This window comes from Scyliorhinus torazame, chromosome 8, assembly GCF_047496885.1.
Source record: "Scyliorhinus torazame isolate Kashiwa2021f chromosome 8, sScyTor2.1, whole genome shotgun sequence".
Taxonomy (NCBI): domain Eukaryota; kingdom Metazoa; phylum Chordata; class Chondrichthyes; order Carcharhiniformes; family Scyliorhinidae; genus Scyliorhinus; species Scyliorhinus torazame.
In genome coordinates this window covers 59,457,457-59,474,087 of record NC_092714.1, presented here as the reverse complement: position 1 = coordinate 59,474,087, position 16,631 = coordinate 59,457,457, and the positions used below count along the sequence as shown (strand labels likewise).

At 46.4% G+C, this 16,631-nt stretch overlaps 1 protein-coding gene across 1 annotated transcript in view; it reads right to left on the bottom strand.

Moving 5' to 3' along the window:
* Positions 1–7,476, bottom strand: part of gpr156 (G protein-coupled receptor 156) — a 148,063-nt gene extending 140,587 nt beyond the window's left edge. Inside the window, exon 1 of the mRNA XM_072515517.1 lies at positions 7,252–7,476. Coding sequence (XP_072371618.1) covers positions 7,252–7,476 — 225 coding nt within the window. The remainder of the gene's footprint in view (positions 1–7,251) is intronic.
* Positions 7,477–16,631: the final 9,155 nt, after the last annotated feature.

Here is a 16,631-nt window from a genome sequence, read left to right as displayed (position 1 = left end):
TTGCGCCATTGATCCACTCTCCATTCCCAAGTCTCGCACTCTTCCTCAACTCCCATTTCCATCTTCCTCTCTCTCCCGTCAACCAACCTTAGGCTGCTATGTCCTATTCCTTCATCGCAGTAATCTCCTACCCTACAGTTTCAATTTGTCTGTACTTCTTGCCAATGGGTTTCCATCTCTCTCCTGTCTCCCTATAAACACCCAGCAGCTAGAAAATTGAATTGCCAGTCATCGCGAAGTGAGGACAGATTCCCTGCACTGGAAGACAGTGATGTCACAGAGTTGAGGGGGGAGGGGTCATTTTTCCATTGAAATATGCTCATGGATAGTATCCAGCACATGTGTGCCCAAATCCAGGAGACCTGTAGGGCTTGCTATGCTAGTTTTAGCTGATCACAATCCAAATGTCCATTTATGGTAAGCGATGCTGGATCGCAATCAGGAGCAGTAATTTGACTGATATTGTCCTGCTGTGCAAGGACATGGAGTCTAATTGTAATATCTCTACAGTTACCCTAGATGACAACTACCTCAGCTCAAACCAAGCTCACTGAGGAGGATCACATGCTTCTCTTATATGAACCAACAAAATCCTTGCATTTTCAGCTTTTATGTTTTTGCCTGGAGGCTGCTTCGCAAACAAATGGATGTAATTTACTCTGAGTACCACAGAACAGTAGAGCTGCCTGCTGGGGTGGGGGTGGGGGTGGGGGTGGGGGTGGGGGGTGGGGGGGTGCAGAAGAGGTTGTGAAAGTAACAAACCAGCTCACAGCAGAGTAAATAGGATTTACTATATTAATATCTGTGCTTACTAACTTAAAGACTCAAATTAAGTTTTTTAATAACTGAGGAATTTATAAGTTTATTATTGTTGCCAATTTTAATGAGCGGAATACTATCCCACCCGTGTCACCAATAATGTTGCCAATTAATAATGATGATATTGCTTTTCACAGTCGCCAGGTATCAAATGATACCACCACAAGGTTCAACCGGATATTGATCAAAGACCCAACAACCAGTCAGTTAGTTCAAGTTCAATAATGGTTTATTTACACACAAGATTAACTCACACATGCAACATAAAAACACTACAAGCTAAATTATACCTAACACTGCAACAACCTGTACTTAACTTTCAGGCACCCGGCTTTGGCAGAGGAACAAGGCCTTTGTTCGGATCCGGAGTGGCTGGGTCTGGAGAAGTAACTTCGGTTCTGCTGGGCTCATCTGTCTGGTAGCGATCGTTGATCTTGAACTTGCTTCTGGTCGTGGTGCTGCAGTTGGCTTCAGGTATAGGCCGGGCCGAAGAGTGCCGGTGTGCCAGGGCCAAAAGAGATCGAACACATGGCAGTGTCTCTCTTTATCCTTTGGGGTTTCGCGCTCTTTTGGGCGGTCCTTAGCTTTGGACCCAATAATTCGGCAGGCTTCGATTACTGCCTTCGATTTGAGCCAATAAAGGGGCGGGTGCCTTGATGGCTGGGCGTGTCCTGAGTGGTCATTGATCTTGGCTGTTTGGGCTTCCTGGGTGAAGGGAGTGGCGCCGAAGTGGCTGGAATTGTATCTGATACCTGAGTACCAGTCCCTTGTCCTGGGGAAATGGGCCATTAGAATGCAAATCGGCTAGGGGTTTCGATACTGTCTGGTTCTGTGTTAGCAAATATACATTTAGGCTCTGAGTTTGCCTGAATCCTGTATTGGCCATATTTCCCTTGAGTTTTTGCAAGTGTCCATGTTCCCTTGGTAAGTGGCCATCCCAGATGGCTACGTTATAGACCAAAGAAGTACAGATTTAATACGTCTCAAAGCTAAAGGCTTTGTAAAAGATTAAAAGACTTAATTATGACCCCATAAGTTACTTGGATTTATCACTTGCCTGAATCCTGTATTGGCCATATTTCCCTTGAGTCTTTGCAAGTAACCATGTTTCCTTTGTAAGTGGCCATCCCAGATGGCTACATTATAGACCAAAGAAGTACAGATTTAAGTACAGACTTATCACTTGTTTTAAATGTTTGCTATATGTATATTTATAAGTAAAATTAAAAAACAAGCCAATTCATAAAAAGTTATAGAAATGGAATCTAGCAAGTTCTAAGTTCTTCATAAAGGCATTGATAATCCGATTGATCAAACTGCGGGAAAGCAATTCCTTTCACTGAAATCAGAATTTAATCCCTGAATCTTGATATAAAGCTTGGAGAAGGTTTAATTTCATTCATATGCAATTAAGTGTCTTGGTTATTCCTGTCTGGCACAAAAATAAAAAAGGGAAGGTGGCTCAACTACGGCATACAAAGTAAGTGAGGGATATTACTGAATTGCCAGAAAAAGCAGCAAGCCTCAGGATTGGGAGCATTTTAAAATTCAGCAAAAATGTGATCAAGAGGGGGAAAATAGAGGCCGGGATTCTCTAAAATCGCAGCTAAGTGTTGACTCCGGCGTAAACACCGGGGTGTTTCACGCCGGCGTCAACGGGCCTCCTGGCCCAGCATTCCGTGGCCCACAGGGGGCAGCACAGCGCCGAAGTGCGCCAACCCCTCCGGCGTCCACCTAGCCGCCTGAAGAGCGGAGAATTCCGCATTTTCAGGGGCTGCTGATGTCGGAGTGGTTGCCTCCGGTTCTCCCGCCGGCGTGGAGGCTTTGGAGAGAGTACATAAAATGTTTACCAGGATGTTGCCTGGTATGGAGGGTATTAGCTATAAGGAGAGATTGAATAAACTGGGATTGTTCTCCCTAGAAAGTTGGAGGCCGAGGGGCAACCTGAAAAAAGTTTATAAAATTATGAGGGGTATAGATAGGGTGAACAGTTGGAGGCTTTTTCCTAGAGCGGAAATAACAGTTACAAGAGGGCAGAAATTCAAGGTGAGGGGGGATAATTCAGTGTGGAGATGTGCGGGGGAAGATTTTTACACAGAGGAGGGTGGTGGTGGCCTGGAATGCACTGCCAAGTGAGGTGGGTGAGGCAGATACGTTAGCGACCTGTAAGACTTATCTAGATAGACACATGAACAGACAGGTATAGAAGGATACAGGTGGTTGGTTTAGAAAGGACACGTGATCGACTCAGGCGTGGAGGGCCGAAGGGCCTGTTCTTGTGCTGTACTGTTCTTTGTTCTAAAGGTTGCCAAATCACCAAGGCGTGATCATCTACATCCCAGAGTATTAAAGGAAATGGTCCTGGAAATATTGGATGCATTGTGGTCATGTTCCAAACTTTTACAGACTGGAGCGGTTGCTACAGATTGGAGGTTGGCAAATGTAACCCCACTATGTAAATCGGGAGGGAGAGCAAAAAAGTGAGAATTACAGACAGGTTAGCTGACATCAGGGGCGAGATTCTCCGACCCCCCGCTGGGTCGGAGAATCGCCGGGGGCTGGCGTGAATCCCGCCCCCGCCGGTTGCCGAAGTCTCCGGCACCGGAGATTCGGCGGGGACGGGAATCGCGCCGCGCCGGATAGCGGGCCCCCCCCCGCGCGATTCTCCAGCCCGGATGGGCCGAAGTCCCGCCGCTAAAATGCCTGTCCCGCCGGCGTAAATTAAACCACCTACATTACCGGCGGGACAAGGTGGCGCGGGCGGGCTCCGGAGTCCTGGGGGGGGCGCGGGCGATCTGGCCCCAGGGGGTGCCCCCACGGTGGCCTGGCCACCGATCGGGGCCCACCGATCCACGGGCAGGCCTGTGCCATGGGAGCACTCTTTCCCTTCCGCCTCCGCCACGGTCTCCATCATGGCGGAGGCAGAAGAGACTCCCTCCACTGCGCATGCGTGGGAAGCTGTCAGCGGCCACTGACGCTCCCGCGCATGCGCCGCCCGGAGATGTCATTTCCGCGCCAGCTGGCGGGGCACCAAAGGCCTTTCCCGCCAGCTGGTGGTGTGGAAATTCGTCCGGCGCCGGCCTAGCCCCTTAAGGTTGGGGCTCGGCCCCCAAAGATGCGGAGCATTCCGCACCTTTGGGGCGGCGTGATGCCCGTCTGATTTGCGCCGTTTTGGGCGCTAGTCGGCGGACATCGCGCCGTTTCCGGAGAATTTCGCCCCAGTAGTGGAGAAGATGTTAAAAGTATATTATAAAAGACAGGATAACGGAACATTTGGAAAACATTAATGGGATTGGACAAAGCCAGCTTGGGTTTATGAAAGGCAAATCATGTTTAACAGATCTACTGGAGTTTTTGAGGATGTAATTAGTAGAATAGATAAGGGAGAACCAGTGGATGTGGTGTACTTGGACTTTCAGGCTTTTGATAAGGTCCCGCATCAGAGGTTAGTAGAAAAAATTAAAGCGAATGGAAAATTAAAACAAATGGGCGGCACGGCAGCACAGTGGTTAGCACTGTTGCTTCACAGCACCAGGGTCCCAGGTTCGATTCCCGGCTTGGGTCACCGTCTGTGCGGAGTCTGCACTTTCTCCCTGTGTCTGCGTGAGTTTCCTCCGGGTGCTCCGGTGTCCTGCCACAAGTCCCGAAAGACGTGCTTGTTAGGTGAATTGGACATTCTGAATTCTCCCTCAGTGTAGCTGAACAGGCGCCGGAGTGTGGCGACAAGGGGATTTTCACAGTAACTTCATTGCAGTGTTAATGTAAGCCTACTTGTGACATTAATCAAGATTATTATTATTATTAAAGGCGGTAAAGTATTGACCTGAATTGAGAATTGGTTGACAGACAATATACAGAGTGGGAATAAATGGTTCCTATTCCGAGTGGCAGGTAGTGACTAGTGGGGTACCACAGGGATCAGTGCTTGAGCCCCCGCTGTTCACGGTATATATAAATGATCTGGATGAGGCAACCAAATGTGACATTTCCAAGTTTACTGACAACACAAAAGTGGGCAGTTGTGAGTTGTGAGGAGGATGTAAGGAGGCTTAAGGTGATTTAGACAGAGTAGATGAAGGGGAGGATGTTTTTCCTGGTTGGGGAATCTAGAACCAGGGGACACAGTCTCAGGATATGGGGTACAATATTTAGGACTGAGATGAGAAACAATTTCTTTACTCAAAGGGTAGTGGACCTATGGAATTCTCAACCATAGAAGGCTGTGGAGACCAAGTCACTGAATGTATTCTAAAAAGAGAAAGGTAGTTTTTAAAAGATTTTAATGGCATCAAGGGTATGGGAAAATAACAGGAATATGGCATTGAGATAGAGGATCAGCCATGATCATATTGAATGATGGAGTGGGCTCGGAGGCCTGAATGGCCTACTCCTGCTCCTAGTTTCTCTGGTAAATTCAAGCGCAGCCAATGGATTCAAGCATAGCAAGTGGATACACAAACAAAATGTCTCTTAATGATGATCATATGTGACTAAACGTGCCAGTCTTCAGAATCCACATGGTGTAATCATAAAATTGTCTTTACTTAATCTTACATTTTTTTATGCGTCTTCACACCCACACTGTTTTTCCCTTTAGGGAATAGTGAGGGAAATGGTGGAAGGATTCCCGAGCTATCAGCACATCGAACCACGTTATGAACACTCCTTTCATGGTCAACAAGTCCTGGGCATTGGACTCGAACCCAGAGCTTCTGGTCCAGAGGTAAGGACACTACTCACTGTGCCATTAGACCTCCTTATACTAACACCATGAAAACTCTTCAAAGAACATTTAACAGTATATTTTTTAAAGGATCAATCTTTCTCCAAAATGGTTAAATAAATGTCATTATTCTGTTGCTTCAAAGCTTTGTGAATTCTACACTCATTAGACGCACCCAAATCAGAGATTAATTAAGTCAAATTTAATTCAGTGTGTATAAATAAATATATTTTGGGAACCAGTACTTTTAAAGTTACTATACTAGCAAGTATAATTCATGTCACTGGACTGCTTGTGAGTTATGTGGTCAGTCTTGCTCAGTGATCTGTAGGACATAACATGCTATTAGGCAAATAACTGGGAAAATAATTGCTGTTACGTAGGAGGATATAGTTCCATGGATCTTAAAAATATTCTCAGCCATCAGGGAATTTTATGTTGGAATTTATGCACAAAAAAAATAAATGTTTAAAATATAGTCCGTGCTAATCTCTCAGAATTTGTGCCAAAGTGTTCATTCTCGATCAGTTCATGTTGAACCAAGGATTATCAGAGGCATGCAGTTCCCATATCAATTAGAATCTACAATAATCTAAAAGGGCAAAATCTGACAAGTACTGTAATACATTACAGTTATTTTCACTGTTTCCAAAGTCCTCACTCAAAGTTGTAAGCGATCCTGATAATTGCAACTTTAAGTGAAATGTCTTTATGTGAATCAATGTTAAAGCCAGAGTTATGTTCCTTTCGACATTTATCACCCAGAAAAAATAAAGTAAAAGTTTAAATAATGTATTATTCATGTGCAGCACTGTGCATTCCTAACTGAAATAATTTGCAAAAGAAAATACATCACTAAATATGGTGACTCAAGACAATACACTTGGAGGCATCCCGTAACAGTAAAGGGGGTATATTAACAGTAGGCAAAGACAAATATATACAGGCACAGAGTAATTCTGGATAGGTCTTAACTCTCCAGCTCTGGGACCCAAACTGCCCAGGCCCCTGCTCCCAGGGACCTTTGCTTTCTCTCTATTGGTTGGGGTTCGTATGCTCCCGTGCGATTGGTTCCGAGACGGTTACATGGATTGCAAAGCCTGCCCCCTAAAAGGGGCCACGCAACCACATCTCTCCCCCGTTAAGTCCCTCATTATATTTTACAAAATAAGCTGGAAACAAGTGCTATATACAAAGTCAAGAGACATAAATGAAAAGTGTTCATCACAGAGTCAGTCTGTCCAGGGACCTTTGAGTCCTCGCGGACCTCCATAGTCCCCCACCTGGCTCCACTGTCTCCAGAAGACGACAGTTCAGGTGACTCCACCTCTTCTGTGAGTCTGCTTACCTCGCCAACTCTCACCTGCACTGTTGACGGGGCTGACTCCGAAATTCCCGGCTCCCTCCGCTCTGCAATGGCCTGAGAAGCGCTGGCGATACGAGTTGGACCCATCTGTTTCTCGAATGGGAGTTACTGTTCCCCGGCTTCTCACATGATTGACATGTTTCTGCACACGGTAGTTCATCATTCCCAGGAAAGATTTCAGCTCAGCTACATTCCTGGGTACTAGGACCTCTCGTATGGCTTTGATGTTTAATTCAAGCAGCTGTAGATCTGTGTCAGCCTCTTGGAACCCCAAGTACGTAGCCTGGAAGGTACCGTTCTCACATTTAATGCGGAGTCCCGCATCTCTGAACCTCTTTCATACCTCCTCTAAACTTGACTTGTGCTCTTTGTGTGTGATTCCAGTGACTAAAACATCGTCTAAGTAGACCATCACTTTTGAGATATCCTGGAGGAGGTTATCCATGGTATGCTGGAAAGTAGCGCAAGCTGTAGACATACCAAAAGATAGCCTCGTGTTCTGAAATAGGCCCTGATCTGTATTGATCGTGGCAAGCCTTTGAGACTCTTTGACTAACTGCAATTGCATGTTCGCGTGATTGAGGTTCAGCTTGAAGTCGGTGAGGCCTCCCGCCAGGGGATCGGGTACCTATCCACCTGGGCAGCCTGACTGATTGTGAGTTTATAGTTCCCACATATTCTTTTTGATTGCTCTGGCTTCAGCATGGGAACTATGGTGGCTTCCCACTTGGAAAATTGCTCTGGTTTAATTATTCCCAGTTCCTCTAATCGCTTTAGCTCAGCTTCGATCTTTTGATGCAGGATGCAAGGGGCTGGTCTGGCCCTAAAAGACTTGGGTGTTGAGGAGTCTGGATCGGCATCAATTTTGGCCTTTCACACCCTTGATTCGGCCTAACTCTTTCCCGTGCGCATCCTCATATCTTCGTATGACGTCTTGAAAAACATAATGCGGAGATGCCGGCGTTGGACAGGGGTGAGCACAGTAAGAAGTCTTACAACACCAGGTTAAAGTCCAACAGGTTTGTTTTGAATCACTAGCTTTCGGAGCACTGTTCCTTCCTCAGGTGAATGAAGAGGTGGGTTCCAGAAACATTTATGTTGACAAAGTCAAAGATGCAATATGATACTTTGAATGCGAGGCTTTGCAGGTAATTAAGTCTATAGGTCCAGATGTCCCGACGCGTGGTACATTGGCGAGACCACGCAGACGTTGCGACAACGGATGAACGGACATCGCGCGACAATAGCCAGGCAGGAATGTTCCCTTCCAGTCGGGGAACACTTGAGCAGTCAAGGGCATTCAGCCTCTGATCTTCGGGTAAGCGTTCTCCAAGGCGGCCTTCCGGACGCGCGACAACGCAGAATCGGCGAGCAGAAACCTATCGCCAAGTTCCGCACACATGAGTACGGCCTCAACCTGGACCTTGGATTCATGTTGCATTACATTCAAACCCCACCGTCTGGCCTGGGCTTGCGAAATCCTGCCAACTGTCCTGTCTTGAGACAATTCACACCTCTTTAACCTGTGATTATCCCTCTCTCTAGTTGCTCTGTCTGGACCTGTAGACTTAATTACCTGCAAAGACTCACATTCAAAGTCTCATATTGCATCTTTGACTTTGTCTATATATATGTTTCTGGAACCCACTTCTTTATTCACCTGAGGAAGGAGCAGTGCTCCAAAAGCTAGTGATTCGAAACAAACCTGTTGGACTTTAACCTGGTGTTGTAAGACTTCTTACCTTGAAAAACATAGTTTGAGATTTTAAAGATTTCCAGCCAATTTAGTTTAATTTGCTGTACCGAGTCCTTCCCATCAAGCTTGGTCTGTGTCCCTTTACAACAATCAAAGAGAGCTGGGCCTCTTGATCATTGTAAGCTACTGGCGTACTGGTTGGTGGTCTCAAGACATTTTAGTGTTTTCCCCGAATAGGGTGATTGTCTGGTTGTCATGCTACCCAAATTCAGGGTCAAAGGCCCCTTCTCAAATGTAATCAAATGTCTGTTCCCCCACAACTGTAACCGATGCACTGGTATTGACCTCCCAACTTCAAAGGCCTTCCATTCACGTGTAGAATTATTTCGATTGGGGCTGCCTTATTTACTTAGACGACATTCAGATGGTACATTTCGTGCTCCGCCTCAGAATTTCTCTCCACTTGGTTCAGTGGTGTCCTGGATTGCTGCTGCGGTTTCTTTTTGCATTGGCACGCTCTGCCTCACACAGCAACAGGCCTGGATGTGGACTTTTTGGTTGCGAAAACAGACAAACTCGTGACAATGGCAAGCTTCCTGGGGTGATCTCTCCACATCGATAGTAATCCACCTCCGTCATCTTTACCCGATTCTCTGACTTCGATATGGTCCCAAGGACCGTGCCTAGTTCTGTACTATACCTGTTGATCGGGCACGCGCCTCATGGCCATACTGCCCACAATGGATTCACTTCCCCTTTTGGCACACTTTGGGGCTCAGGCGCACCTTTTATGGTGCACTCCATTGCCTGAACCATCTAGATTGCTTTGTCCAACACAATTTTAATTTCAGTCGGGAGTTTTTTCTGGATGCTGAGGTTGTTAATTCCGCACACCAAATGGTCACGCAGCATATCACTGAGCACTGCACCGAGCTCACAATGCTCAGCCATTTGGCAAAGCCTGGCTATGAAGGTGGAGATGGACTCTTCTGGGTCCCTAACAGCGGAGTAGAATTAGTACCGCTGTAGGATGATTGGGGGCCTGGAATTAAAATGTTCCTTAATTAACGTAACCAACTGGTCGAAGGTTTTTAAATCGGGAGCTTCTGGGGATGCAAGATTTCTTATCAGGTTTGAAGAAATAGCAGAGCTGTTCAATGTACTGGCCCAGTCTTTGGCCCCTCGTCGAACGGTTTTAACTTTCCGATCATTGGCATTTTACTCACTTTTTGGGTGATAACGTCGATGGTTCCCGATTCTTGTCTATCTTTGGAGGCTTCAGCGGCACAGTGGTTAGCGCTGCTGCCTCATAGCGCCAGGGGCCTGGGTTCAATTCTAAACTTGGATGACATCCATGTGGAGTTTGCACATTCTCCCCGTGTCTACATGGGTTTCCTCTGGTTTCCTTCTACAGTCCAAAGATGTGCAGGTTAGGTGAGGTTATAGGGATAGGGCAGGAGAGTGGGCCTAAGTAGGGTGTTCTTTCCAAAGGTCGGAAGAGACTCAAATGGCCTCCTTCTGCACTGTAGGGTTTCAATGGATTCTTCTTTCCCCCCTGAAATCCTGAACTGCTGAAGGTCCCGAGCTGGTCACATAGACCACAAAGCCCACCCCGTAAAGAGGCCGCACTACCACACTAAATATAAAAAATACAATTAAATTGGTTTTTTTCTAAATTACAGTGCTCACCAGAGTAAAGGACTTTTGACTGACCTGGCTTCATCTAGTGCCAGAAGTTGATTAGTGTAGGTAACAGCTGAATTCCCAGAACTACCTGCACGAACCAACCTCTGCCACTCAATGGAGCCCAGGACATCAGTGCGAGTTAAGAAGTGAAGCCAGTAGGCAAGCCAGAGGTTGGGAGCCGGTGAAGAACAGACCCCAAGGACTAAGGTAAGAACAGAGATCAGGGGTCAACAAGGCCAGGAGTCAGCAATGGTGGGAGCCAAGGGCAGGGTTAGGAGGAAGAGGACGAGGACGGAAACACAGTGAGAAAGGTGCAACAGAAGGAGGAGTCTGGCAAATGACATTAAAGTGAAACTGTCAACATTAATTGGATTTATTGGCATTACATTATTAACGATATTAAAGTGAAACAACATTAAGCAGGGACTTCTTCACTGCAATAAAGACATACAATGAGATGCAGGTCAAAGAGCACTATTTATCACTTTCTCCCATATTTTTTGCTAATCCTTAGCTGTCTCCCTACCACGCAAGAGATTGACTGGCTTCAAAATTGGCTTGCTTTGATAATGAGGAATACTTGCAGCTCAATCTGCAAGATTCACTGACTGTTTCCAAGAAGTCAGTTAACAAACTATGCAGCAGCAGTTATATCCAGTAACTGTGTGCTCCGAGGACTTCCCTCAATGTAAGTAAAAGTGTATACTAACCTTCAACTTCAATGATATCAGTATCTAGGCTATACGAAGGAGCCTTTCAGTTGGGGATTTGTCTACAAATGACAGGAGATTGTTAACAAACTGTTATTAGGTACAAAAAGTGGTAAATACTTTAAATTGAAAATGCTATTGCCCTGGCAGTCAGTCACTTTCCTCTTTGCGCTTAACAGTTTGGTGCCATTTTTTGATCTTAAACCAACATTTACTCAACATCAGCACTGGTGCTTGTTTCAGGGCAGATTTATAATTTCAGCAGCAAATTAATGGGTTAATAAATTTTGTCTGACTAGTAAAAATGTGACATAGCTCTTTACAGTCAAAGAAGTACATTTGAAATGTAGTCACTGTTATAATATGTGAAACACAAATTGCCAATTGGTGCGCAGCAAGGTGCCACAGATAGTAGTGAGTTAAAGGTCAGATAATCTGTTTTATTGATGTTGGTTTAGGGATAAATGTTTGCCAAGATATCATAGAGTTGGAATTATGCAAATATTTTATGTCCCTTATATTTTATGTCCCTTCAGGTGGCTGCTGGGGTCCTTGATTTATCCAAAAGATGACACCACCAGCTGTGCAGCGCTCCTTCAGTACTGCCTTAAAGTGCCAGCCTAGAGTGCATACGTCAGTTTCTTGTATGGGTCTTGAACTGATAACCTTGTGATACTGAGCCCAATGTGACTTGTAAGGTTTGGTTGGATGTCGCCAAAGTTGCAGGATTGAGAGGAGCGCTAGTCCATGATAATGCTGTGTGATCAGTTCAACTATGTGTGTGGCTCCTTTTTCAATTGAGTAGTAATTTATTTAAATTCAGTAAGCCTAGAACATAGAACATACAGTGCAGAAGGAGACCATTCGGCCCATCAAGTCTGCACCGGCCCACTTAAGCCCTCACTCCCACCCTATCCCTGTAACCCAATAACCCATCCTAACCTTTTTGGTCACTAAGAGCAATTTATCATGGCCAATCCACCTAACCTGCACGTCTTTGGACTGTGGGAGGAAACCGGAGCACCCAGAGGAAACCCACTGTAGCCATCTGGGATCAGTGCAATCCCCACACAATGAAAGAAGTAGTGTATATAATGTGGTAATTCCAAAAATCTGAAGAATCATTGAGATTTCATTTTGAGAAGCTCAGTAGTATAATTTCTACTGAGGTTATATTATTACGCTTACTGTTAAAAACATTCTCTTGATAATCAAAGTGAAAAAACAAACATGATTTTGAAAAGTTTACCTACATATTTGAGCTAGTAAATTGGCATAATATTTAGGTATGGAGTAATTACGGAACAAAATCATGGAACAAAAGCCAAATGTGAATATACTCAAGCGGTGGAGAGCTAATTTCAGTCAGCTGATCGGAGATCTGGCCCAAGTGCATTGGAATCAAAGACTGGCAGGTCTTAGAGAGGAAATAGTTCAGATGAAGTTTAGATACATTCCCATGAGGGGCAAATGAAGGGCATCCAAAGATAGAGCTCTCTGGATAATTGAAGATATCGGGATCATAATGAAACAGATAAAAGGAGGATTATGATAAATGTCAGGCTCATAATATGATAGAGAACCAAACTGAGTACAGAAAGTGCAATAGGGAACTGAAAATGAAATAAGGGCAAAGAGAGTATATGAGGATAGGTTAGATGATAAACTGGTTAGCAAAATTCAAACCCATGTGATTAAAAGGGCAGCTGCAACATGGATAAGAGATCAGAAAGTAATGAATAGAGGTGAATGGTTGTTTTTTCACACGGCAGGGAAGTACACAGTGGTGTCACCCTGGGTAGAGTATTGAGCCCACTTCTATTTTTGTATCTATCAGATGGGTATACTGAGTTCTCATGTACCACACAGGCAAGAAGATGTTACAAATATTAAAGCTATATATTTAAAAAAGTGAAAACATACGAACATACATCCAAACATACAAATTAGGAGCAGGGGTAGGCCATTCAGCCCCTCAAGCCTGCGCCATAATTCAATACGATCATGGCTGATCTGATTGTAACCTCAACTCCACTATTCCTGCCTACCCCCGATAGCAACCCAAAGGCTATTGAGATGACTGCAATATAGTATGTGACTTTTGGCATTTGAATTGTAGACAGTAGAGTCTGTGGCCAATACCCAACTAAATATGGACCTGAATGAAAGAACCTCACAACCACTTGTGAAATTCACACCCATCTCATTGTTTAAGGATGGCTTACAACAATGGGGTTTGTCGACAACCCATCTCTATGTTTCGCCATAGACAAAAGAGATCTCGAAACTAAATGGGTGTTGGACAAATGTGAAATGGCTCCTGTCAACCTTTGATTGTATTATGATGGCCCCCTATCCAAACATGAAGACCTTGGCTGTCTCAAATTCTCAGAAGTATGAAAAGTCACAACCCTGGATGTTTATTGGCCTAATATGTATAAACAAGAACTCACTGCAATCAACTCAGCAGCCAAGATGAAAAGCAGCAAAACCTGGAAAGTGGGAGAACGACTTCCCCATCCTGATCCAACTTCAAGTTCACCTGACAACCAGCTTCCTGGCAATTCAACTACAAGAAACCTCATAGTCCTCTGCTTTTCAAGATCTTTACCCCAGCCAAAGCATATACTCATCTCAGAGGCTACAGCATGCCATGAAAGAGGCTGAAATAATCCCAAGAGATAATTGTCATGTGTTTTTTCTGCAACTGTCTCAATGTTTTGTGAGTGATAGTGTGTGAGAGTCAAGTGAGTGAAACGTCGCATTTTTAAACCTCCGGGGCAAGTGTGGGATAGTAAATAACATCCTTTATGTTTAAGTTCACAGAAGACTGCTGCTGGAATCATTTATACTGAGAAAACCACTTTGAGGGCAAGGAAAGTCGCTGCGGTGGAGGATGTCACGGGCGAAGAGTGAGACCCCGCTGAGTTGCGGTTTCCCATGACACGTGTGTCAATGCCCCCTAACACCCTCCCCAGCACTACCCTCACCCCCACACCATCCTCACCCCACCCCCACATCACCACAACCCCTACTCCCTACTCCCAAACACACCTCTCCCACAACACACCCACACCACCTCCACTCCCTCCCAGCCCATCGTCTAATCATGCGTCTTGTCTTGTGTCTTGCAGGACCTGCTGGTGTTGGGGCTGGCCCTTCTGGTATCCCCTGCCCCCAGCCACAGCTAGAGCCCCAGGTGCCGACCAGCGACGAGGACACCGACACGGATGCGAGCCATCAACCCGAGACCCAGGACACTCCGGAGCTCAAGTGTGAGGATAACGTGGATGTCCCATCACAGCTGTCTCCAACACCCTCCATCATCCCAGAGAGACTCACCTCAGTTGGGCACTGGTGAAGAAGCTCCTGGGACACTATCTGGGGTGCACCACACATTTGCTCCGGTACAACATGTGGAGGTAGGAACTCCCAAGGGGGCAGACAGTCAGAGAGCAGGCCAACGCCAGGGACTAGCTGCCATCCAGATGGGTTTTGGGCTTCTAGAACAGACAGTCCCATCAATTGTGGAGATGCAGTCGAAGAGCCAGGGACTGCATGAGGGGTTGTCGGTGAGCATCCAGCACCTGCAGGCGCAGTTGGAGGTGTTCAACTGGGTACAGGAGCAGGAGGTGGTGCTGGCCATGCGTGCCACCCAGGCCAACACCGCACAGGTGGCGTCCATGGTTTCTGCATTGGGAACATCAGTATGTCCAAGGCCTAAGGCAATCTGTGCAGGCGGTGGTCGAGGCCCAGGACAGGGATGCCGACAGGAAGCCATGTCCCTGAGTCACCTGGACATTGCAGGGACGCTCCTGAGTGGGCCATGGCTGAGGGCGTCGGTGGCATTGTCCAGGCTTTGGCCAACGTGGCACAGACACTGAGAGAGGTGGCCCAGTCCCAGAGGGAGATGGCGTAGTCACTGGCTGATGTGGCACAGACCCAGAAGATGGTGGCACAGTCACAATGTGCTGTGGCGCAGTCCCAGACTGAGGTGGGCCAGTCTCTGTGCTCCATGGCTGCAGACCCTGCCCGAGATGGCTGCAGACCTCCAGGACTGGCAGTGCCAGGTGGTGGGGGAGCTTCAGGGCATTGCTCCGCTCACACCCCATCCCATGGAGTAGACTGGGGGCCATCGGGCACCCCGATGGTGGAGGCGGTGATGGGGCCCGTGCTGGTGACTCCCGCGAGGGAGGTGACTAAACACCGCAGCACCTCGGACTCCTTCTTTCCTGTCCCTGCCGCATCTGGCGGGCAGAACATGGTGGCACCAGGCCGCCTGGGACACCCGAGCAGTAGCCAGGCCCATCCAGGATCGGTCGCTCCAGAAGACGCCCGCTAAAGGGGACCCAGGTCACTGGGCAGGAATCACAACAGGCCGCCTCCATGCCTGATGTACCATCTGGGGATCCACCTAGATGTAGCTTTAGGGCCCGTAAGGCCAGAAAAGTAGACACCAGTAAAGTTGGCACGGGTGCAGGGCACACTTTAGAGATAGGGGCTAGGGCACACATCTGTATATATGTTTTCACACCTGTGCACAAAGGTACAACCTGCCTCGGTGCTCTGACAGATGGATGTGAGGGGTGGGCTGGTCTTTGCAGGTCACAGAGGAGGCACTGGGGCTGGGGAAGGGGGGGCGAATGTGTGGAAGGTGGGGGATAGGCTTGGCTCGGGGACCGCAGTTCAGCCAGCGCTCACCGTTCCGGTGTCCCACCCCCATCCCACCACCCAATGGCAGGGGTCAGGCATTGTCAAACATTGCAGAGCACCAGAGTTCATCGCAAAGCGAGTCGTCATCATCCTCCATCCCATGGACCAGACCCGCTGACAATAAATGCTTGCCTGGTCAGTGACACGCCCGTCCCAAGACCCCAAAATATCATAAACTTGCAGCAATTTTACAATAAATGTACTCAATATCACAGCTAATTGTATTACACTGTGAGAAACGAGTGAACTCTTAAGTGCCAATTTATCTACTGGCTGCACTTGAACCATTTATTTGTGACATGGATGTTGACTGACATCAGTTTAAGGAAGAGAAATGCACAAGTTACAGCCTAAGGACTACTACAAAGTCAAAACACCACATACTTGTAAGAACTCTAATTTATAGTTCAAAGCTATGTCATATTGCATTAATAATGAAATGTTCAAATATACCCTCTGCCATATGTTCTCCAAAATCTAATGTTTGAAAAGGCTATGCAAAATTGATATATGCACCCAAATCTGGCCCGGATATGCTCTTCAATTAAATCTGATAAGCACAATGAAAACAATTTTAAAATTGGAAAGTAATGAATGAGACGTGCAGGAGCTGAGGTTGTCAGCTTCTGCTAATGATGCTCAATAATAAAACATGGTCCCTCTACAGCTGGTTGGACAATTTGTGAATTTGTTGATGTCTATTTACAGTGGGGTAATGAAGCAGAGTCGAGTTTGGTGCAAGAAATAGTTAACCCTTTGTGCACTGAGTGCAGTTATTTAGGAGCAATGTGTGTTGAACTGCAAATCTTTTGAAAGCTCGGGTTTTGCAGTGCGGATAAATAGCTAGAAGGAGATCGATGTTAACTCTCTAAAAATTTCAGACCATAGAAATCTTCACAAATGTATTTACAATGCTGT